The following is a 26,533-nucleotide window of genomic DNA, read 5'->3' as shown; positions in this document are numbered from 1 at the left end:
AGTGTTGTGTCTGAACTATTCTCAGTCACGTGACATATATTTCGTTCCAGTGTTATATTTGCTTGGCTCAGGTATCACATGTAGCAAGTATGCAGAGGGTTGACTGCCAGTAGCAACACTCCCGTGTCACCCACAGGTTATGCATCTTGTTATAATCTATTTCATTATTTATACATAAGTGATGTATTTGGTTATTGTTGTATATTGATCTTCAGTAACCCATACTTGTCGTAAGAGGCGACTAATGGGATCGGGTGGTCAGGCTCGCTGACTTGGTTGACACATGTCATCGGTTCCCAATTGCGCATATCGATGCTCATGCTGTTGATCACTGGATTGTCTGGTCCAGACTCGATTATTTACAGACCGCTGCCATATAGCTGGAATATTGCTGAGTGCGGCGTACAACTAAACTCACTCTCATGATGATATATTATAATTTAGTAGGGGCGGTGGGGTAGCATGGTGGTTTAAGCGTCTGATCGTCCTGCCGAACACCCGGGTTCGAATCCCCACATTGGTACAATGTGGCAGCCCATTTCTGGTGTTCCCATTGTGATATTGCTGGAATATTGCTAAAAGCAGCGTAAAACCATGCTCACTCACTCACACACTCATTATAATTTGGTAAACACCTCTGTAAGAAACATATATTTGTATGTGTACTTCTAATGGTATGAGCATATGAAGTATGCATTAGTACAGATAGTAATGTACCTGTAAACATATGCTTATTGATGTTATGTGATGTAATGGGATATAATATGTTTATATCTTAACCTCTGAATGAAATTGTGCTTATGATTGTACTATTGTTACAGAGCGTCAACTGATATCTGCTGATATCTACTGATTCCTACTTTCAGAATAAACGAGTTGACCCCACACCCGCAGCCTTTATTCTCATTAGACATAGAGGGTAAATCCCAGGCCGCAGCATATATTTCCCTTGTCCTGGTCAACCTTAAAGGTCACATAAACCCTAGGGGGTAAAAATACATAAATCACTAACTGGCATCGTTATAAATGAAACCCCGTCATTAAAACTACTCATTTCGACCTTTAATTGACTTAAATCGACCTTTTTGACAACAGTGCACAATTCTCACCTGCGAACGAAATTTCAACCAATCAGAGCGGCGCGACTCTGTGACGTCATATGAGGAATAGCTTTGAGGGCCGATGCAGAATTCATCTACATTTTAGGGGGTAAATTATCTTGTTTACAGGCTTGTATAAACCTGAAATCGTGACAATTGTTGTGGAAAATGAAAGCTATATGTTCTCACAATCTACTGGCATTTAATTTTGTCTCCTGCTTTGCCTAGTTTCGAGTTACAACTTGTTTTCATAGGCGCTTCTGTCACAATTGATTGGTGTCGTTAGGCCCTATTTGTATAATGACTGATCTAAATTGATCCCATTTCTGTGTTTTTTACCTCGATATTTAATCATGTCATGTAAAAATCTGTTTGTATTCTCAAAACAGTTAATCGGCCCATAAGTTTTCACATGCAATACAGCAATTAATACTCCCTTGTTGTAACCCGTGTTAGGTGGTATAAACCTACACATGTTATTTGTCATCATTCACTTGATGGTCAGTTAATGAATTTATAACAGGTATAATTAGTGGTAACACACTTAGATTACCGACAAAGGTTCCCATTTGGCATTTCTTGTGTCTGGAGTAAATATTCAACATTATAAACATCGATCAAAGGATTAACCGATAACACGCTGATTGATTAATTACTTTTATCTTACACAGCGGATTTGTCAAAAGGTAGTGTTTATGTATGTAGATTTACTAATCTATACTGAATACACTCTGCCATGTCGGTGTCTGTGTAAAAACAACGTCCTTCTTTCAAAGGATTAACCGGCAATACATTGATTGATTGCCCATTATTGGCTAACTAAATTACTGTTTTTAATGAAAGGCGGACATTATGCAATTAGTTGCCAGGTGTGCTATCTTGGGTGACCAATGAGACTATACACCAATACCTGAACAGATTTATCACTTTTTCATTATATTAAACTGTTAAAAGACACATCATTTGGAACAGTTTTGTGGATATTGATGGATACATTCCTCAAACAAGGTAATGGCCTGATATTGTTCCTATAACTTTAATCTGTTTTAATTTTAATATTTGCATTTTGTTTTATTCATTTGTCGTAGCATTCAACAGAATAATTGTTTTCGCAGTGAAGTGTAATGAGACAGACAACATACACTAGGGCGTGTGTGTGAAATTATGATTCACAATGGCAAACTATAAAATGTCTAGATATTACAGTTCTGTTATAAATTCACTATAAGTATCAGCAGATCGTCAGCTTTTATTTAGTTTCAAAATGCATAAAAGTATGATAATAAACTAATTAGGATTATAAGACCAAATATAAAGGCGCACATTGACTAGTATCTACATACTGGTGAGTGGACATTAACCATGTGAATGTAGCAAGAAATTTATCGCGCAGTATTGTGACTTCGACCCCCCACCTGGCTTCCGTGGAAGAAATCGTTATGTTATAAGTTGTGTCATGCAAAATCCGTTTGGTTATGATTCCAATACATATTTAACTACGGTAGAAAGTAGTATTGATTTTCTAACTTGATGAAAACAAACTATAATCTCATTAATTCTAACAGACTTTACAATTTTCAAAATGAAATGCTACTGTCGGAACTTCCGCCAGTCTGTGGATAAATGCTATTTAGGTTTGTTTTCACCGAGTTACAAAATCAAAACTACTTTCTACTGGTAGTAAAATATGTATTTTATTGATAGCCAATGGGATTTTGCATGACATAGCGTATAACATAACAATTTCTCTCCTGGCAGCGAGGTGGGTGTCAATATAATACCACTTACAATATTATTGTTACTTAGACCACAAGCTCACTTACGAGGAAGAAATGGCTTATGTTACAAGTTGTGTCATGGAAAATCTTTATGGTCATCAATCATATACATATTTTACTACAACTAGTAAGTAGTTTTGATTCTTTAACTTCCGTGAAGCGATCTGAACACAAGTAAGATATCGTTTCAGGCTTCCACAACGCCGCTAAAGCTTACTCACAAACATAACCCATTTAGCACGAACTGCGGGGTCCTGTGGAAATCTGTGCATGGTGACACCATCACCCGACCCTAGGAGCAATTGGCGACAAAGCAGCGATTCGGCATGTAATGGCGTTCATGTCGAAATCATCAAAATGATGAGCGTGCTACACACTTTCTATACAACTAACTGAAAATCGTTCCTCATATGACGTCACTGCAGTGCTCTGGCGACAGAGTTACGTAACCTGTCTGTGGTTTCGTTGGCGGGCGAGAGGGAAGCAGGCGACTTTTTGGCCACTTTTAATCGCTCGGTATTAATTAACCACAAGTTTTTAAAGAATAAATTTGGTGTTCCGCATAAGACTAACCACAAATCTTTCATATGTAATGGTTAAAAGAGTAACAAAAAACAAAGTTTAGTGGTTCTTTAAGTTGATAGATCCGCAAGATGCCGGCCAGGGCCACAGTCTAGGGTCAGTACCCGTGGACAGGTTAGGAGCTCTGTCTTTGGGTTTCAGCCGGTGTTGGTAGATCACCATGCAATTTGTGCCAGTCATCTGATTGCTACTACTAGCACGGACACAAGCATGCTGCATGGGCCGGGCGGTCTTGACTCAGATGTCACTGATCAGACAGCTGTCACTGGGTCAGCCCAGGGTCAACTTACGCTTATCACATCTGGCTTGGTGGGCATGTACAGTTCGGCTGAAGCTCAACGGTCGTCAACCTTAGCCACGGGCGGCACGTTTGATCAGTCGGCTGGGGAGTCTGGGTTGTTGGATATTGACCCGCCTATAATTATTCCCCGCCGCGCGTTTAGCGCAAAGCGGGGGATATAGTAGTAGGCTCCATCCGTCCGTAAGTACGAATTGGAATAATTTAAGAACCGTTGACTGGATTCTTTTCATATTTGGTACCTAGGTTTATCACAGTAAAAGAAAGGTCCCAGTCAGGTTTGGTGACCTTGACCTTCATTTCAAGGTCACAATGGGACTTTAACGTTTTACCCTTGTCAGCGAGATATCTCAAGAACCGTTTAATGGATTTTCTTCATATTCAACACCAAGCTTTATCGAGGGAAGGCGCAGGACCCAGTCGATGTTGGTGACCTTCACCTAATTTCCAAGGTCATGGCGACACTTTGAAGATTTCAGGATGTTAAGCTGCATGTTAAGCTTGTCAGCGAGATACCTTAAGAACCGTTCACTGGATTTTCTTCATATTCGACATCAAGCTTCATCAAGGAAAGGCGCAGGGCCCAGTCGATTTTGGTGACCTTCACATAATTTACAAGGTCACAACGACACTTTAAAGATTTCAGCATGTTAACCTGCATGTAAAGATTGTCAGCGAGATATCTCAAGAACCATTCACTGGACTTTCTTCATATATGACACCAAGCTTCATCTAGGGAAGGTGCAAGTTCCAATCGATTTTGGTGACCTTCACTTAATTTTCAAGGTCATGGCGACACTTTGAAGATTTCAGCATGTGAAACTGCATGTTAAGATTGTCAGCGAGATATCTCAAGAACAGTTCACTGGATTTTCTTCATAGACTTTCAAGACTTCCCTTGAAGGTTTTTCAATAAGCAATTTCTTTATTACTATTTTTGCATTTTTTATACACTAAGACATTCATGTCAAGGTGAAAGTGAGTCTTGAAAATATTTGTGTGTTTGAACAACTACAGAGCAAGATATCAAGAAAGGTTGACTGGTCATGTTTTTGTTGACATTTAACTTCATCTAATTACGACCTTCACTTTCATTACTTTTTAAGTTTGATTTGATAATTTGCGGCGGGGGATTATGTCACCTTAGTGACAATGCTTGTTCCATTTGTCCTGGATCTTTCGGATCAGCACACATCTAGCGTTTTCCCCGTGTCTCGTCCAAAGATTGCTATGCAAGAGGGTTTGTTGACAGTCCCTTCCATGGATATGGAAGCTAATGATTATGTACCGGGATGGACTTTTAGAGAGAAAATTGAACTTATCCATGAACCTTATCCATCTACGGTGCCACCACCATCTGATCAACCAACGCTTGAAATTCCCGTGGAACTTGGGACATCAGGATGTCTTCCATCTGAACGTGCCTCTGGACTTTCACTACCTCACTCATCTATAGTCAAGACGCAACTTGCCAAGACCATGAATGTATCTGGTTTACCTAGGATCTCTCAAAACCTGGGTTACAGTATTCATGAGGATTATTACCCTCTGCTCCACCTGAGCTGGATGATGATTATTCTCAACTGGACTCTTAAGGCTCCTAAGGAACACTTCATTCACCTATCTAACAAGGATGTGCGTGACTTAGATATGGCAGCTAGATCTTCTGTAGATATATTATCAAATGTGAATTGGTTTGTGGCCATGTTAGGGCCTTGCTTCTCCCCATCTTTCAAGATTACAAGGGGGGTAAAGAAGGATACCTTAGTTGGGATGTGAGCCTACGAAGTTGCTCCAGGGAGTCAGTGATGCGATGCAAGCCCAAGTTAACACCTCAGGACATTTCACTGTCGTGGATCACGCTCAGCGTTTATGCTCTGAGGAACCTCTACGATACCTTGAAGGACCTGCTTTTTCAACAACCTATCAACTCCTCTGCCATCTTTAATGGACAGTGCCACCAGGCCATTGTGACTAAGGATGCTGTGAACTCTCGTATATTTATATATATATATTATACTCTATATAGCACAGAGTTCCAGCTCTGCTGCTCACAGACGCTTTGTTTTTCCCTCGATCATAGGATGTCAATCTCAACGGCACTTCGTATTATCAATCTCAACTCCCTGGGGAGCATACAACTCTTGCAGCCACTAGGTGCATTGAGTTAATGTGGCTTTCCCAACCTTACGAGGTACCCATTCACAACTGGTTGGACTGGGACACATAGTCACAGTACTTTGTTCCAAGTTTGCTGCGAGTTTTCCTTGGACATAACAAAACTGCTATTTCATGTATTGTGCCCAGTCAAAGCTATATCGTATTGTTGGCGGTAAATCAAAATTAGATGTATGTACATGAAACTTGCAATCAAACATCACAAGACATGATAATTCAATTGTTGTTCCTGTCATGCTACCTGTTATTCAACTAAGGCGGAAATAGCAATCAATGTACCAATGTACCGGTGAATCAGTTAAAAACGATCCGAAAATATAACATCAAAGAATTTTTATTCCATTATCAGAATAATTTATATGTCAAGCAGTTATTCTAACAGAGATCTTATATATTGCTATCGTATAAATATAATGCATGTTTACGGCACTTCGTATTATCAATCTCAACTCCCTGGGGAGCATACAACTCTTGCAGCCACTAGGTGCATTGAGTTAATGTGGCTTTCCCAACCTTACGAGGTACCCATTCACAACTGGTTGGACTGGGACACATAGTCACAGTACTTTGTTCCAAGTTTGCTGCGAGTTTTCCTTGGACATAACAAAACTGCTATTTCATGTATTGTGCCCAGTCAAAGCTATATCGTATTGTTGGCGGTAAATCAAAATTAGATGTATGTACATGAAACTTGCAATCAAACATCACAAGACATGATAATTCAATTGTTGTTCCTGTCATGCTACCTGTTATTCAACTAAGGCGGAAATAGCAATCAATGTACCAACTACCTGTTATTCAACTAAGGCGGAAATAGCAATCAATGTACCAATGTACCGGTGAATCAGTTAAAAACGATCCGAAAATATAACATCAAAGAATTTCTATTCCATTATCAGAATAATTTATATGTCAAGCAGTTATTCTAACAGAGATCTTATATATTGCTATCGTATAAATATAATGCATGTTTTCTACAGACATATTTAACATAATAATTAGCATTGCTAAGCACTTTGGGTTACCTGGCTGGATACATTTTACGTAGGAGACAGTTTGACAAGTCACCGCTGACTTCCTGCGGTATGTGCCACTTTGATTGTAAAAACAAAATGTTTGCAATTAATTGTCAAATATGACTTCAATGAGTCAATAACGCGGGTCTTTGGGTCAATGGATGACAAGGCTGTAATCTGTTCGTGATTGCTGAGAAAAATGTGAAATTGGTGCTATCGTGGTAGGCGTGAAAAACGGACCCTCACGAATGTGGTAAGCGGGCGTTGTATGGAATGAGGTAATGCCATTTCACTCACGGTTTCTCCGTTGTTATTGTAAACAGTTTTAATGAATGAAAATGGGATTGAATTTTATCAAATAAAATGTGTTTTCTGACATCATACATTCTCGGATGGCGGTGTTTACCCGCGCAATAACGGCGTGTGTTGCATCACAGCAAACGTTGTAAGTACTCGGCTGATGACATGTCTTTATGATAAAGTTATTACGATATTTTGCTGTTCATCTATTATTATTGATAAAAACCCTGCATGTTTTAAGCATCTGAAAAACCATGGATATGTACGATAAACACTGTTAATTGCAAGCCGCACTGAATTTCACTAGTTTACAACGTGATTAACCAGAGCTCCACAGCAGATTTGTTGATGTGCTATTTTCGATGACGTGAATATGTGTGATCACTGGGCAACTTTTTTTATGGGAGCCATGGATTACCCCGCGGTTTAACCGAATCCGCGGTATCGCGAAGAGCGTTATTGCGAGGGATGACTGTACTCCATCATCTACTATGCCTTACTCTGTCACCTCGGGCTGTCCAGACTCACTACTGAAATCTGCCTTTGACCGTAGGTCAGAATCCAGATTACGTTCTTCTTCTGTTCCATCCCAAGTGCAGTCACAGAGCTCCAGAGGGAGGGCTAGAGGTAGAGACTCCTTTCGCACCTCTAGAGCGGGCGGAAGGAGATATTGACTTACACACTCTAAGAACACTTTCCTCTCAGCCTTGTTATGTCCATAGACTTAGAGCTAGGTCATTTAGGTCGGTTACTCCTTCCCCAGTTGGCGGACGACTCTCCCTGTATATACACAATTGGAGACAGGTCACGTTGGATCCTTGGATCCTATCAGTTGTGAAGAGGGGACTAATTCTACCATGGGACGTTTTGCCTCCAGTGATGACTCAGCCCACAGGACGGAGATTTTTCCTTCAGGAGCAACGCCTTTCTGCAGCGACTCAGGCGATAGATAAATTGTTTGAGAAACGGGCGATAGTAGAGATACCCAGTCACAATATCTCCCAGAGGGTTAACTCTCCAGTGTTTCTTGTGCCCAAGAAAGACACACACGAGATGCGCATGATTACAGACCTGAAGGTACTAAACAAAAACTTCTTCTGAAAACCACCAAAATTCAAGTCGCTCAGCAATCTCCGCACACTCATCCATCCTCACTCGAAATTCATAAGCATAGATCTGAAGGATGCATATTTACACATTCCAATTCACTTGTGCTCCCAGAAATATTTCAGATTTGCAGTCAACGGGAGGAAATTTCAGTTTCAAGTGCTGCCGTTCGGAATATCCCTAGCTCCTTGGCTCTTCACCATAATGATGAATCTTATACTAAATTTCCTCCATCGCAGGAACATTGCCATTCACGGATGTCTGGACGATTTTTTTTAGCAAGGAATACTATCACACAGACTCTACTCAAACAAACCAAGTTCATCGTCCATGTGTTTACTCATTTGGGACTAATTGTGGATCCCGACAAATCAGACTTAGTCCCAACGTCAAGAATCAAGTTTTGGAGGGCAATCTTGGACTCTCGAGTGTCTTACATTTATCCTCCTCCAGACCGCTGGTTAATCCTGAGAGACAGGATTCTACACCTCATCAGTGCGCCTCCAACCTCTCTATGATATTGGATGTCGTCCCTAGGATCACTGACGTCAATTCAGGATTTCACTCAACACGGCAGGATCCACCGACAACTCAACTGTAGTCTCCGACATCATGAAGCATGGAGGAACAAGATCTCACCAGCTACTCCGGGCGACTCAGCAATTGTTTGCAGTTGTGGACTTAACCAAAATGTTCAGTGAGGGCATGTCACATTCCGGGCAGTTTCAATGTTCAGACGGACTCTCTATCCAGGCAAGGCAGAATAATTCCAATGGAATGGACTTTACACGACGAGGATGGGGGCGGGGTTTCTCAGAGTTGTCCGCATGCGGTGTCATCCTGACTGGTCCATGAGGGATGAAGCCCCCCCATATACTTCATGGGGTGAGAGTCTTCTTGATATCATGGAATATCTAACCTAGTTTTGGGTCACGTGTTATTCATTGAATTGGTATACCACTGGTGTTATTTGATCACACCGATTACGTAACCTGAAGGGAGAATATTACGTCACGAACCGGGAGTGGCGTCATAAGACCGGAAGGGACGTCATAGAATCCCGTTAGCACCTTTTACCGTTATCCCTGAAAGTTGGATCCTTCCCTTGGTTTCGGGCTAATCTACTAACTTTAGAGTGAATGATCCCAGGTCAGTATTCTTATAATTTACAGTTATACAAACATTCTCCTTATATCAGTTGTCATAGCTCCCATTTTATCTGAGACTAAGGTTCTCAGTATTTTCAGATTTTCGTTTGCCTTTTCGTCTTTTGCTTATACCCTCCATCCTTATGTGGGATTCAGGAAACCATAATCCAGAGGGAACGTTTACGCCTATAATTAGGAACAATTACATGTATTGTTAGTAATTGTTAGTAAACTTACCTCTGGATTATGGGGTTTAGCTAATCATGGCAGTCAATTTGTTCTTCATAAAAAAAGTGTGAAGTTTGAAAGGGCGCGATGTGACATCAAAATTAAGGGGGGGAGATAATTCCACAGGGTAAGGGGCATACCACTAGGGAACTATGACTTAGTAAACTTTTTTCTTTTCCATTTTTCTGTATGTGACTGTGGTAACCACAGGAATACGGCAACCATAATCCAGAGGTAAGTTTCCTAAAAATTACTAACAATACTTGTAATTGTCCCTTTTGTGAAATATTAATACCATCATATGTGTGCACAACTCTACCCAACAGGTTTTAACGATGATGAAATCTAAACTTATGTACTACTCATTGCCTTTGGAATAAATCACTGATCAGTTCAAATCAAAACTGTATCCTATTAAGGTTTCTATGTCCATGAAGCCAACTGACAGGTAACTTCAATCATTTCATTATCAGATTAACATGTTGACTGCCTATCACGAGTATACTCTCTCTCTCTCTCTCTCTCTCTCTCTCTCTCCAGATGAGATGATCGGCGCCATTATGGGCCTGCGGCGTCTGTGGTGTCTGTGGCTTTCGGTGGCGTGCTATTCACCAGCCATACAGCAGGTGCTACTTTCTTTGCCCTATACCATGGGAGCTACCCTGTTCCCTGGGGCATTGAAGGTAGTGCGAGAGGCCGCTGAGGCGGTCAGCACCCCTCCTCTACTCACCAGCGGCCCTCGCCTCTTGCGTCCACATATCCTTCTGCGCCGGCAAAGGACTCTGCCAAATGGATGGCGCCATTGCAGAGTAGGCGGAGGGCAGCCTTTACATGGCAAGGGGAAGCCAGCCCTGGCTTGCCGTTGAACTTCCCCAAGAAGCCCTTACCACCCCCGGCAACAGCAAGCGGAGACTTGCCGACGGTGGGGACGCACTGCCTCATGCCTCACATCAGTGTAGGCGGCTGGCTGTGACTGTTCCTTAGGGACTGAGTAGGAAGCAGCCACCACAAATCCCTAGGTCCTGTCCACACTCAGGGAAGGCTATTTGCCACACTGGTGGCGAGATCCTCCGTCCTTTTCCGGGATTCGGCTCACACCGTTGCCAGCCTACCAAGAGAAGGAGGAAGTCCTGCGTGCCGGAGTTCAGTCTTTACTGGACAAGGCAGCCATCGAGGTGGTTCCGGAAGGTCAGGAAGGAGAAGGGTTTTATTCCGCTTCCTTCCTTGTGACCAAGAAGGACGGAGGTGCTGTCTTTCAGGATGGAGACACTGCGCTCAGTGATCCCATGCTTCAAGACAGGGGATTGACTCATGTCAATTGATCTCAAAGACACATACCTCCATATACATATGCACCCTCAGTTCAAGAAGTACCTTCGGTTCTCCTTTGATGGGCGTTGCTACCAGGTTTGTGTGCTCCCCTTAAGCATCCCCACAGCACCAAGGGTGTTCACCAAACTCATGCTAATCCCAGCTCAGTTAGCCAGGTCACAGTGTTGTCACTCGTATCTAGATGACTGGCTACTAAGGGCGTTAGGTCAGCACTTGGGCCAAGATTCCATGTGATGAATATTCTCGTGAAACTGGTCTGGATTATCAGGATCTGGATCAAATCAGAACTCGTTCCGACGCAGGACCGGGTGTTCTTGGGGGCAAGGTTCTCCCTATCTCAAGACTGTATCGTCAAGGTCCAGAGGACTGTTTCTCAGTTTCTCGAGTCGCCCATTGCCTCAGCAAGAACTTGGCTTCTGTTGCTGGTCAACATGGCGGCAATGGTGGATGTGGTTTGGCATTCACGTCTGAGGATGAGGCCCATACAGCAAGCCTTAGCTCAGCTGTGGTCCCACTCAGAGGGCTACTTGAGACACCCGACTGGTTGATTCCTCACTTGCCGTGGTGGACGGACGTCTGGAACTTATCCAGGGGGCTCCCCCTGGACACCCTGACACCATCCTTCTCGATTCAAACAGACGCCTCCCTCACAGGTTGGGGGTGTCCTGGGCGACCGTTCAGTCTCAGGCCTTTCGTATGAGCAGGAAGTCAGCCTGCACATCAATATGCTAGAATTGAGAGCAGTCCACCGGGTGTTCGAGAGCTTTGTGGAGTTAGTTCGTGGCCATGTGATGCTTCTAGAAATGGACAACCAGATGGCTATGACTTACATCCTGAAGCAAGGCGACACAGTGTCTCAGTCGCTCCTTCAGGAGGCGTGGCAGTTTCTACTATGGTGCAACCAGTTCAACATATGGGGGATTGCCTGTTTATCCCCTGGGGGTAGACAACATTCATCCAGATGCACTCTCACAGCATGTACTAGCCCCACACAAGTGGATGCTAGATCAGGGGATATTCGGGATTATCTCCCAGTTGTTTGGGTCATTCCAGGTGGATCTGTTTGCCTCTGGGGTGACGAACCAGATACTGGTGTTTTGGGATACCAAAAGCCAACAACGCCTTTCAGCTTGAATGGATGGACAGGGTACTGTGGGCATAACCACCAATACCACTGATTTCCAAGGTCCTGTCGCAGCAAGCCACTCAACCAGTCTAACTTCTTGTGCTGCTGCCACCTGTTTGGTCTGCTCAAAGTTGGTTTCCGGTAATTCCCAGGTTTCTGGCTCAGCCTCCTCTACTATTACCCTTTTGACTGGACCTACCATCCCAGAACGGAACGCCCTATCCGAATCCCAGGATTCAGTAGGTGGCTTGGCCGCTGTCCGGAATAGCCTCCAAGTGAGAGTAATTCCTGCATCAGTTGCAGACACAATTCTGGCTTTGCTGAGGGAATTTACAAACGTTCAGTATGAGGATAGATGGGCCTGTTATTCACGCTGGTGTGTCAGCAGAGGGATTCTTGATCACTTTTCTGCAGATTTAGTCTCAGTATTAGGATTCCTCCAGTCTTGGTTGGAAGCCAGTCTTGCGGGACCAACTGTTCGAGGATATTCTATGGCTATATCAGCTTTTCACATTCCTGTTGACGGTGCACTCTTGGGGCAGCACCCTCTTGTTCAGCGCTTTTTAGCAGGCATTTACAGAGTCCGTCCAGCTGTACAAAGGATTAGTCCCCTGTGGGACTTGTCAATCATTCTTGATTGGCTGTCCGGTCCACTTTTTCATAATATATCAGCTCTTTCCCTCCAGCTTTCTTGTAACGGTGACATCTGGCAGGCGGGTAGGTGATATTCACACATTTGATTTTCATAAAGACAGGGTCAGCATTCGTTTGACAGATACTTAACGTCCTGAGACACCTTTCATGTAACAGCGCGCAGTACCTCTCTACGACGTGCTCACATCATAGAAGACTCTCAAGGCTTATATCAAACGAACAAAGGATATCAGTAAGGATAATCAATTGTTTTGTTGTTATGGTGGGGTAAGGTTGGTCTTCCGGTGAACAAGCAGATCATCTCTTGGTGGCTTGTCTCTGCCATTTTTATGGGTTATACTCATAAAGGTCATATACCTCCCGAAGGTCTGAAGGCTCATTCGGAGCCGACCGAGTACGTTCATGTATCACAATGACAGACACTCCAGCGAGCGAGCTGAGTTCAGTCATTTGGTTCTCACCAGTGGGCAGGGTCCTAACTCTCTAGCCGATTGAGCTTTCAAGTTTTTTCACTATCTGCCTTATTTATATTGGTGACTGGTTTTAAGAAAACTTCTACCCTTTTCCCTGATGTCAGGTTTATTTTGGTGTTTTTTTTATCCCAGTTTTCATGCATTACTATGTACTGCACTCGAACATTTTTTCCCTTGGAAATCTTCGCTATTCTGGGATGTATTGTCAGCTTTTCCTTATCTTTGCTTCTCATAAATTGAGGGGAGCTGTGGGGGGTGAATTTCTAGTAAGCTACATGTGTATTCTTTCCCTCTGTGAGCTAGTATGTTCAAACCCTGACCCTAGTTCACGTCTTCACCCGATTGGCTGTGGTGGACACGTGACCAGGTAAGTGAGAATTTTTATTCAATTTATAGTTTTGGAATTCCTCTTGTTTTACTAGACAGAATGCCACTCCCTAGACTCAGTCTTTAGGAGTCTTATGCTTATATGTACCCCAAGGGAGATCTCTATGAAAAAGAATGGAAACAAACCTGTAGAGTTCTTTGATGGGCATTTTTAGAAGTTGAGTTGATGAATTATATTGACAATTATTATGGATATACAACTTCTTTTATTCTGTGGAGGCGACGTTTCGACATAGATTCTAATCTCGCATCACTTGCATCACTCGCATCAATTTTGTGCCTATTTTATACATCTGTGCTACGCTACCAAAGTTCGTACTCATGTCCTCCCCAAAGAGGTCATGTTCAGCAGAAGAGTACTGCTAGATGTGTGGAGGTGTGTGGTCCTGTGCATAGAGCTCAGGTCACGAATCAGTTAAGCAACGTTGAGCGCCGAGAGTACTTGGATGGGTGACCGTGAGCTTGACTCCTGAGAGTTTCTAGGACTTTAGTCCTGCCCCACAACGAAGCACATGTGATACATTTGGTCTCAAGTTTGGCAAGTGAGTTTGTTCAAAACTGCCTCTGTTCACTCAGCAGAAAATGGGTACCTGGTCGGATAAGTCATGTGACTATAGCCTTCTAGCGCTTCACAGGCAGCATAGTTCATCTGGGGTAATAACAGTCAGATTGCGATTATCCGCTTTGAGAATGCTTAGGCATGGATATATGCATGGTACAAATATGCTATTATTATGTTTTACAGATTGAAATATAAATGCAGCAGAGAGGGTTCAGATTATGTTTTACAGATTAAAGATGAAAATGCAGCAGAGAGGGTTCGGTTGATCCTGGCACAGTCAGGCTGGTAAGGCTCATCATCAGCTCAGGGGCCTCGCCCCCTCTACACGCATCCCAGACAGCGAAGGGACTTCTCCCAGGAAACGCTGCCTATAGTCGAACCCACCAAGAACTTTCCGGAGAATATTAAGGCTCCCCAACACTACAGCCTTCTGCATTACCCAAAATGTCAGAAGGGCTGTACTCCCGGTGGAGAACCCAGGCACTCTCCTGATCTGCGCCAAGAGATCAGGAGGTACCAAACCAAGGACACCGAGAACAATGGGGAGCCTGACGACAGTGTACTTGGGATGCAAGCGAGACATTTCAAAAGCGAGGTTCGCATACTTAGTATGCTTTTCCTGAATCTTGCCAATCACATTGGTGTCTAAAGGGACAGAAATTTCAATGATATATATTATTATTATTATTATTATTATTATTAGATCATCATCCTTTTTAGTAAACACTTTGTTAGAAAGAGCAATGTGCAATATGTAATGCATGATAAGTATATACAATATACATAATACTCTAAATTGTACATATTCCTGTACATTGTTGGTGAGATGTTGTGCCACATTTGTTCAAGGCATCTTGATAAGATAACAAATTTTGCAGTGACCATTCTAGAGAATGCAAAATATCTTTAGTACCTTAATCCCTTCATAAACATCTCTTCTGAAACTACTAGAAATTAATCTGAAACTTTGACAATGATGACAATGACAATACTTTTTTACCCCAAGGGTCACATAATTAAATATTAAAATGACATAAAGGTTAGGAAAACACAAAACAACACAATAGACAGACAAAGTTAACAGCCATTTAAAAGGCGAATACTTGCTGGAACAAAAGAATTTTAAAACTCTTTTTGTTTTAAAACGGAGCATTTGGTATCGGCGGCCTGAAGGTAGAAGATTATATTCAGAAAATCAAGCATGACTGGAATCAGATAAAATTCTCTCAGCGAGGTTAAGAACACGGAAATTAAAAAGACAAAATAAATACTTGTCTACACAAGTTATGACACCTGATTTGTTTTCAGTAGGGCCAAGTTAGAAGTTCCCAGCTCTTTTTTATCAAGTGTTTCAACATACATAGAACAAATTGCATATCAGTAAAAATATGTGTTGTGGACATCAGATAATGTCATACAGTGTACCTACAAACGTAAGGCATTTGAACATATGTTTTCACTGTGACAAGTATCTGGTCTCAAGTTGTTTGCAGTTATGATTGGACATGTAGATGTGTTTCCTCACCAAAGAGAATAAATCATATTTAGAATCAGTCTCACAAAAAACTGTTAACATCAAATTATTCCTAACTGTCAGATAAGGTGTCACATGACTGTCCGCTCAGCCAATGATCAAGATGTTTATTGTGTAATTTGTACATACAGAAAAAATTGAAATATGATCTGTTACTTTACTTCATGATGTGTTCGTCTTCAAAAAGTGCATAGTCGACAGAAACCTGTATCATAATGTTTCTTTTGACAACATAGTTTTCTATACAGATGTTGTTAGAGCCTACAAAGGACTTGTTAAAGAAAAAGAAGCTCTTGAGGCAAGCTTGAAGGTTCTGTCTGTTGCCCCAAGAACGTGTGGTGATCCTCGTGACTTCAGTGAGCCCCTCCAATCTGGCCAGATTGCAGCTGACCAGGGAAGCAGTGTGAGTACTCCTTTTTAACATGTTTAAACTCACTTGACTAATATCATGCCCTGTCTGTTGATGATCTGGCAAATTGTGTCCAGGGTGGACATCTCCTTAGAAACTTCCCACTACCACATTTATTCTGTTAACATGCCTGGATAATTTCATTCCATATAATTAAACCTCATATTTTTCCATAACCTGACTCATACTAATTGTAATTGCTTATCTCTTCATTCTCCCAAAATGTAAATGATTTCTTCCACGAAAGCGAGATGGGGTCGAAGTGATAATATTGTGCGATAAATTTCTTGCTACATTGACATGGTTAACATCCACACTTCCTGTGCCAAAAAGTCCGTTTGAAGGTGGAAGGATTTGCTGTTAACTATACAGGAAGTGTACCAGAGGCAGAACCCACCTAATCTGGCAATGATGTAAAAGTTTCCCGGGAATTATCAAACAATAGCTTTCGTTGTTTATAATTCTAAGAGTTCAACTTCTATTGCATCAGAAGTCATCTAGGCAAGAGATGACAAGACCCGGAAGTCAAAACAAAATAAAGCCAGCCAAGGGAGGCAACTCTGAAGCGCTATCAAAAGGGCGTGCCGCTACAAATACTATTGCCATTGAACGTATATAATGCGAGATGCAAGCCAAAACCCCTACTAAAAACGTTAAACATATTAACTATCACTTAATCAAAGTGATATTACAAATTACAAAAAAAAACACTCTCGTAACAATATATATTTTGTTATGAACTGTTTTTTTCTGTAAAATATGTTCATTTCAGAGACAGTTGTGTGTCTAGCGTTGAGATACAAATGGCATATATCTAATTTTCATCGCATACACACATACTGAGGCAAATTGTGTTGCTTAACACGGGGTGTCAAAAGTAAAGTTGACAGACTATAGTTCTGAACAGTTGACAGCAAAGAGGACTTCTGTTGATAATCTAAAGGTTTGATTTTGTGTGATTGCAGCCAACATACAGAATTTATTGCTATGGTGTAATAGAGACAGAAGTTTCAATGCCTATTATGAGTTAATGAACAGATACATAATGATTCATGTACATAGCTCATGGGTCACAAGTTAAATTGCATTGATTTGTGTATTTTAATGTGTTGTGTACTTATAATATGTTGTGTACATATAATATGTTGTGTACTTATAATATGTTGTGTACTTATAATGTGTTGTGCACTTATAATGTGTTGTGCACTTATAATATGTTGTGTGCTTATAATGTGTTGTGCACTTATAATATGTTGTGTACTTATAATGTGTTGTGTTGTGTACTTATAATGTGTTGTGCACTTATAATGTGTTGTGCACTTATAATATGTTGCAGGTCAGAGGAGAAAGTCAGGATGAGGCAAGACAGATCCACACTTTGTCCTCCTCTCTTGCAACTCTCACTGAGGAGAAGTCTCGTCTGGAGGCAAGCTTCCTTGAAGACAAGAAAAAAATGAGGGTACCTATATCGTTTATAACATTCAAACACTTAGTTTACTTCACATGAGCTTGTATAATATTCCAGCTTTTCTGTCCTGTAACTCAAACTTTACATGTGGGGAAAATGGTTTAAATAACAAATGAACTTATGTTTTTTGTACTCTTTTAACCATTACATATGAAAGACTTGTGGTTAGTTTTAAGCGGAACACCAAATTCATTCTTAAAAAACTTGTGTTTGATTAATACCGAGCGATTAAAAATTGCCAAAAAGTCTTCTGCTTCACACGTAACTCTGTTGCCAGCAATCCGGAAGTGACGTTATGTGAGGAAGGATTTTCAGTTAGTTGTATATAAAGTGTGTAACAAGCTTGTCATTTTGCTGATTTCTCGACGTCAACGAAGACATGCCGAATCGTTGCATTGCCGGAAGTTGCTCCCAGGGTCGGGTGATGGTGTGCACAGATTTCCACCGGACCCCGCAGTTCATGCTAAATGGGTTATGTTTGTGTTGTGGAAGCCTGGAACGATATCTTAAAGTTTATTGCATTACAGTATGCTGTTTTGTAAATGAATAACAAAGGAAAACATTTGTTGTGAATGAAAGTGTGTGTAGATTTTCATTTAAACCATAAAGATAATCACAAAAACTTCTTTGCCCATACCAGTTCTCGGAAAAAATATTGCAGTACGTATTGTTTGAAAGTGTATTGCGGTATACCGGTAATACCATGTAGTCCTAGTTGACTGTGGTGACATTTCACGCATGTACAGCATGTGGCCATATTATTATGTACAATTGTTACGGCGTTGATATCGTGTATAGCAATGCCCGTTTTTAGAATACTGCTACTCAAAAACGACACTGCGTATCGTCGTAATATTTTGTCACATGATCGATCATGATGTCAAGTGACTCTATTTTTAATCCATTTGTCATCTGCTACATATTCTGGCTATTTCCAGCAATAATGAGGAAATCAGCTGATTTGACAGAGCCACTTAAGAAATTAATTGTAAAAAGGTTTCAAAGTGGAGAAAAATGTTCTAACATTGCAAGATTTTGGAATGCCTTGAAGCAGTGTATATTCGGTGGTAAAGCAGTTTAATCAACATGTATCAGTCTCAGAACCGGCCGTATGAGAAAACTGTTTCCTTGGGACAATTGACAACTTTTGAGGTTGGTCAGAGACAATAGGATTTCATCTTTGGGTGAAATAACTGAGAAGATGAACAACAATAGGGCTACACGTTTATCGGTGAGAACTGTAAAGAGATGATTATATGAAAATAAATTTCATAGACGTGTTGTTAAAAGGAAAATCCAATTCGTGACTATAATGTCAGAAATCGTTTGGCCTGGGCAAGGGGACAGCAATATCGTACAGTGAATAATTACTGGAATCGAGTAATCTTCTCTGACGAGTGTAAAATTATCATTGGGGAAAACAATTGTGTTTTTGTTTGGAAACAGCCCGGTGAAGAATACCTCCCGCAATGACTTTGTCTGGGACGACAACCACGCGTCAATTTGATGGTGTGGGGTTTTATCACCTGGCATGGCGTTGGTACCATTTGTGTTGTTAATGGCAACATAAATGCTGAGAAATACACAGAAATCCTCGATGATATGCTTTGGCCTGTTATAGCCAGACATTTTCCGGGAAACCGGTACATCTTCCAAGATGACAACGCCCCTGTACACAGGGCCCGTGTCGTTCAGGATTACAAGCGACAAAATGACATTGGAATGTTGTGGCCTGCACAGAGTCCAGATGCAATTATTTTTGAGAACTGTTGGCTCTACCTGAAGAATAGACTTCAGGGACACCGAAGAAACATTCAGTCAGCTGCCGACTTGGAACGAGAAGTGTGGGACATCAGGGAAAATACCGGTATTCCCCTCGATTTCATCAGAAATCTTTATTCATCGATTCCAAGGCGGATGTTGAAAATAATAAGGAACAAGGGACACCCCACAAAATTTTGAGGTAAGACTGTTTATATTTAACTAGTTATGACACTTTGAACTCCCGTGTAAATTTGTCGTCAACAATCGGTCCACCATGTTTGTGCGTAATAATATGGCCACCTGCTGTATACTACACCTACAATCCACCTACAATGTTACTGTATCGGGTTTGGGATCTGTAAGTGAAAATATTGATGGTTGTGACTGATGATCCGAAGATGCTGGCCGACATGACAACCCTGATTATACTCTAACTGAGCAGTCCTGTTCTGTGAGGAGCATCCTTGTTTAGATGAGGGTATCGATCTTGAGACTGATGATGATGATGATGCCACCAATAATAGTTGCATCTCCTTCGAGTCTCGTGGTGATGGTTTGGCAAATGCTCTCATCATTCTTAATGTTGACATCCATGAAGATCTGTGTTCAAATTAGTACTCTGAACCTGCTGTGAGAGATGACAAACTGACACATGTCTGCACATGTCTGGTTGTGGTGTCAATAACACAAAAACAAACTTCTTGTTTGATTTGTGTAGATTCAATGTAAGTGTAACAGTACATCACATTGGTTTACTGTAGCCTCGTAGAAAGTTGAAACATGACATGGGTTAGGTAACTTTTTCTAAAGCAAGATGAGGTCACTTGGAGCAGTAGACATGATCTGAACAAAAGCTTGAGTGTCAGCCTGAGAGAAACAGAAATGCTTCAAAAAATGTGAGAGGCAGCCCTTTGTTATGGCCAGAAGTGAGCTGTTGCTGTGTAGCTTTGCAGGTTGCTTTGGAGGTCTGAAACGGCCTCTGCCTCCAAAAACTTTGGAACATCTTGGTTTTTCATGTCAAAGGACAAAATCAGTTCAACCATCTCGTGCCCATCTGTGCAGATGAGGATACCAGCAAACTCCAGTATTGCAGGTTGTATCATGTACATACAGCAATAAATATTTCAAGCTTTTTCATTGAGGTTGATTCTTCCATCAGGTTCCAAGATGAGTTTCTAAAACGAGGGTATACATACTCATACTGTAGAGACCTATGCATATGTCTTGGAAGTTACCATTAGGTGTGCCCATCTACACAAATGTTATACCAATCTTCTTCCTGCTCATCTCTTGTCTTTTTACAAGTCATGTCTCAGCAGTTGGTCAAAGACTTGTTGCAGTATTGTTGATCGTTTCTTTTCTTCTTCTCAACTTACCCATTCACTACGGTTGTGGTTTATAGGTAAGATGAAATATACTGTAAATCATGAAATTAATACGTCATGAATTTAATGCTAGTGCAAGGGTCTGGTCTAAAATGTGTCACGAAATTAATGCAAGCTCAGGAATCTGATGATAAAATGTGACACCCTCAATCTTTAATTTTGATGTTGTTCATTTTCTTTTCATACTTGTTATTTACCAAATAACCTGAATTGTTGAGCAATAAATGGAAATGAGCTGACGATGTTTTGATTACGCTGCCATGTTTGATCATGACAAACATTTATAAAAGTAATCCAACTTGAAAGGGTGAACAAAGATCGCGAAATAATCCTGCGTGGTTGGAGAATGTCCGGTCTGGCTCATGTGCTTGAGTGACTTTAAACAATGACCAATAATTTTAACCAGTGATAATTACTTGTGGCTTGAGATACCTGTAATGAGAAGTGACCTATATTTGTGTAATGTGTAGTGTCAACATTTCCACTATTGTTGCATAATGTGCTTTGACAAGGCAAGGAGGCCACACCCCATCTGTGTATCTGTGTACAGGTTTGAACCCCAGCCTTTAACTAAGGTAATGAAATTACTGGGGTTTTTTTCTTTTGAAACCATGCCACTGGCCACTGGCCACTGTCAGGACTCAGATGTGATTGACCAATAAACATTCTCAAAACTATAAATGTATTATAATATCAAGGAAATACAAATGTTATTAGTATTTTTTTACTACATCATGAAAATTACCAATTATGGTCACAGAAACTGCCGATCATATTGGGTGAACCAGTTCGCAAAAAGTGTACCGCAATATATCGTATTGCGAAGTTTGATTTGTAATATACTGGTTAACCGCTATTATAGCCCACCCCTAATATGTGTGTAGATACCTACAAGGGTGAAGCAACCCCTCAGATTAGGATGCAGTTAGGATAGGATTCACCTGGGTCAAAGCTTATGCTTGTTAAATGGCATGCCAACCTGTGTGAAAAAGTCCACGTTTTCTCTGTCTTAGTGGTGCAACAGGCTTTTTTGATGAAGAAACCCTTACACTAGTTTGTATTTTCAACAATCTAAATACAGTGTTGCATCCAGGCTGCGCTTGCTAGATTCCCCTCGATTAACTTACATCTCCTGCAAAAATTGAAAATCGATGCGCAACTTGTCACTCAATATGAATGACCACATACCTATCATATTGTGTCAACTCACACATCTGCGTAACCTGTGTGTCAGTGTGGACACATTTACATATCGCAAATCAAAAGCGTCTTTGGTAAATATATAAACAAGACCACGAATCTTGTTGATAAACTCTTCCGTTTGTTAAACCAAACCAGTTTCATTATTCTCTCTCTTTTCATGCCAAATACCCAAAGCGGTTTCTTGACCTATATCATTGCTGTGACGGCATCAGAATTACAGTAAATACCTATCTTCAGTCAATATGTGATCCCCCCTGCTTGGTGTCAGGTCCCCCTCTTTTGTAGAAGTTAAGGGGGATGTCCCCCTTAATCCCAAATTCCTGGATGCAACACTGAAATAAGAAATTTGAAAATTAAAACAAAAATGTTTATGTATATATTTTTTCTGTATCACATGCTGAACGCCCACCCAACGGTTACAGTACACCAACCTGTATGCAACAGAAAGAGAATCAGTGTGAAGGTGATCAGGTCACACAGTGTTTTACTGATATGTGACCTAGTGTTAGTGTATACAGAATGGGGTATGGTTCGTTCAGGTGTTTTTGAAGCTGGGAACTTTCTTCCAGGATCATGTTGACACCTGGACTGAAGAAAAAGCATAATATACATAGTATAAGATAGGATAATTATACAAATATGCAATTTTTTCAATTTTAATTTTTGTATTTTTTTTTCGAGATTGTGAAATCAGTCTTTTGCATTATCATGCAGTTTCAAAAACACATAATTGTGATAACTCGAAAAGAAGTTCACATTTATCCCAAGAAAAGACAACACTAATCTGTATCACCTAATTGGAGGGCGGCTATGATGTATCATTTCACGACATCCTCATTTTAAGATCAACAGGAAAGTATCTTCATTTGTATTGTGTCTTAAAAGTTAAAGGGGATGTGTACACAAAAATATCATGTTTTTTCTTATGTGAAACCAAATGAAGTTTTTTAATTAACTGATGTCAGTGCTTGAAAATGCACACTCATTTTTCTTACAATGAAAGAATAACCCTCAAAATAAGTGCTGAAATGTTATGCCATTATGAAACCTTATGAAAACAGGACACAGTGTATTGGCGCTGCAGACATCATCCCAGAGGTTGTCGAGCTACAGCTACAACACAGACTGCTGCCTTAGTGAAGTCAGACCAGAAGCACAACCACCAGATTGACCGCCGTTCTTTTGAAGTTGCCAAAATCGTGAACAAGATGAAGAAAAGAAGCAGGGAAGAAGTGACTCCTGTTTCAGCTATTTACGAAGAAGAGCTTGCAGGTGTGTGGGTTTTCTTTTCACTTCTGAAAATATTATGTAATAACCATGTTTTTGACAGTCCATTAGAAATTAACCATCATATAAAGCTGAAATTGAACTTTTTTTGTTTTTTGTAAATCACCTATAAGTTTATCTTATACTTATGTATCCTTCTTCAATATTTTTTATTGATATTGGCAGGTTATCGCAACAGTGATTGGTCCAACGAGACAGAACAGCTGGTTGCCAGAATGCCCAACTTCGATTCCTGTTCGTCATCCCGCTGCCGAAGCCTTGCCAAACTCCATTCTCCACTGCCCAAGACAAAGACGACATCAACCTGACTGGTGTGTGGCGTGAGATTACAGTTGGAGAGAATTTCATCATTGCTGACGACACCGACATGATCATCCTGGCTACCCCAGATAACCTCCGTCATCTAGCTGCAGCAGATACCTGGTATGGAGATGGTACCTTCAAGTCCTGTCCAAACCTTTTCAAGCAAGTCTACACTATTCATGCCTTCGTCAACGGTGAAATGTTCCCCCTAGTTTATGGATTGCCTCCTGACAAGAAAGAGACAACATACGTTCGGTTTTTTGATAAGATCAAGACGTCATCACCAATGCCTTTGACCCCACATCGTGTTTTCATGGACTTTGAAAACGCAGCTTGGAATGGTGTATCATCAGTGTTCCCAGGTGTCCAGATGAAGGGCTGCTTCTTCCACTTTACGCAACGCCTTACCCGGTTTTCCAGAGACATTACAGAAGTCCACAAATTCATCAGACATGCAGCAGTTTACCGTTTGTGCCATTAGATAGAGTAGACGATGTGTGGGTTCATGCTTTAGAAGACTGACCATCAGAAGTAACCGACATAGATAAGTTTGCGGACTTTGTGACTGAGCAATGGGTTCAGAAAGGTCGACAGACATGGAACCACTTTGACACCCACGATCTGCAGATTCAACTCCAGACTCTGAAGACCAGATATCGATATGGTGAAATTGATGGTTTCATGTTTCATGTTCCTATTTGATAAATGTTGACTTATAAATTATAAGGGTCTAAAGTGTAAGTTCAGATAATAAACTGTAACAGACTATATCAATCTGTATAGAAGTTTGTGTTTATTTAGTACAACTAATCCCTGAGCCCAAAAGTTATAACCATTCCCACATAGCCCAACGTGTTTGTTTATACAACAGAGTAGTTACAGCCAGTTTTGGGCTATGCGGGCATGATCCTTAAACTGGTCTCCTGTCTAGTCCCAAAGCAAAAGTTTTAAATACTGACATGAAAAAGTGTGTAATAATACGAAGAAGCATTACAACCGAAAATGTAAAGAGCAAGATGGAAACAATCATGTGTATTTTCATTCATAACCTCACCTCAATGAAAATACCAAATATGTATAATAATGTTATAAAAATGGCGTGTTCACAGACACAAGTAGTACGCAGGATATTTGTAAGGAAACTTTTGTTGTCTCAAGCAATGTATATGCAATGTGTATAAATGTGGCATGTGAGTAGGCCGAAAGATTCTGAGAATCTGCTGGTTGTTATTTTCTTTTTTATTTGTACATGTATTCATTATGACCAAAGGAAATAGTAAAAAAATTCAAGTGAGGAGAAGCACCATCATTGTTGTGCATTAGTTTGTGTCAGTCATGGCATCAAGCTTACGGAAACTATAATATATTGTGTTGAATCAAGGAAATAATTGGAATACACCTATTTATGTTTAACTATCTCTTGCTACCATACTCTTCTCATGCATTTTCTAAAACGTATGAGCAAGTGTATGCAACAAGTAGATGAACGGATGTCTCACAGTATGAGAAAATGATACAGTGTAAAATCTGAGATTGGCTTTGTTTATGTAGCAGGGTGGTGGCTATACCTCTGACTGAGTTATAGCCAATTAAGTACCACCCTCTCATAATTCCCCACAGTCTTATCATAAACATCTATATATACACATTGTCATCCACATTATCATCATAATCATCATCATTATTTCATGCTGTTTTCATTATATGTTGTCCTTATCTGCAGTTGAATGTCAGCCCACTAACATCTTCAGTCTTGAGTACCCTTATAGCAGCCTCTGATTTCTCCAGCTTCACCTGTGGCCTCCGTGGTGTAGTGGTTAGAGCGTCTGCCTGGAGAGCGGAAGGTCGCGGGTTTGATCCCCGACCGCGTCATACCAAAAGACGTTCAAATAGGGTACTTGTTGGTCCCTGCCTGGCTCTCGGCATGAATGGGAACAACAAGGACTGGTCGGCTCGGAGTCAGTATAATGTGTCTGAGTGGGGTATTCATGCTTCACTGCGGCATGGTATCTCAGTGGGCTAGCACTATAAAACCAGCTTCAGTCTGGGCTAGTACAAGCAGCCGCACATACACATACACACACATGCACATCGTCATATGAGCGAAATATTCTCAAGCACGACGTTAAACCCAATTTCACCTCACCTCCAGCTTCACCTGGACTTCCCCTCTCTATTTTTAGACACTTCCACCACCTAATGTAACTGTCCAGCATCTGACTTCCTTTGACACCTGTCAGATGCTATCTGTATTATGATTGGCCTTTTGGTCCCCCTCTCTGAACTTCCTTTCTCACCTGCCCTCCTCATGCATTCTGCATGAACTCTTATAGGAGGGAGGTTCTCTCTTTTCAGGTGAGAAAGATTTCAGTATTCTTATCTTTCTGTACTCTGTTCTGGAAACAAGCACTATTCATTAAAGGGTATCTCACTACTTCATAATCGTAAAAACATATACTGAGAGAAACAAATAAAGGATCACAGGAACATTCAAGCATTCCTGTATTATTTTCCAGTTCTCATGGCCACAGTGCTATTCAAAGCTGGTTTTGAAAACTGGAAAATATTAATGTCAGAGTGGGGAACATTTTAAATGGTAGCTTGGGTATTCAGAACCACAAGAAGCAAAGAACATTATGCAAGTCATGATCAGCATTGTCAGTCATGGCCTTCTGGAGAGATAACTTGAATGAAAACTCATGTCTGCATTTCTAACTACTTCTCAATTTATATCAAAGGGAAACATCAGTTGCGAACATATACTGAACTACTTTAGAAACATATTGCCAATAATATGTCATTCGAATCGTGGGGTACCTATGCAATTAAAGTATCGTGGTGTCGGGGGTTTTCGTCGATGTAAGACAAAAACGTAAAAAAAATTCTGTAACTGTGCGACTGGGCACCCGCC

General features: G+C 40.9%; 1 protein-coding gene across 1 annotated transcript in view; it reads left to right on the top strand.

Annotated features, from left to right (window-relative positions):
- LOC124276723 overlaps positions 1 to 24,396 on the top strand; it is a 37,694-nt gene extending 13,298 nt beyond the window's left edge. The window contains exons 3-6 of the mRNA XM_046712365.1: positions 16,052 to 16,206; positions 17,549 to 17,671; positions 23,094 to 23,304; positions 23,485 to 24,396. Of these exons, the coding sequence (XP_046568321.1) occupies positions 16,052 to 16,206; positions 17,549 to 17,671; positions 23,094 to 23,304; positions 23,485 to 23,627 (632 nt within the window). The 3' untranslated portion in view covers positions 23,628 to 24,396. The remainder of the gene's footprint in view (positions 1 to 16,051; positions 16,207 to 17,548; positions 17,672 to 23,093; positions 23,305 to 23,484) is intronic.
- The last annotated feature ends 2,137 nt before the right edge of the window (positions 24,397 to 26,533 follow it).

This window comes from Haliotis rubra, unplaced genomic scaffold (assembly GCF_003918875.1).
Source record: "Haliotis rubra isolate DU_JTF1 unplaced genomic scaffold, ASM391887v1 Scf212, whole genome shotgun sequence".
NCBI classification, from domain to species: Eukaryota; Metazoa; Mollusca; class Gastropoda; order Lepetellida; family Haliotidae; genus Haliotis; species Haliotis rubra.
Note: the sequence above shows the minus strand (reverse complement) of the source record. Positions and strands in the feature narration are given on the sequence as shown.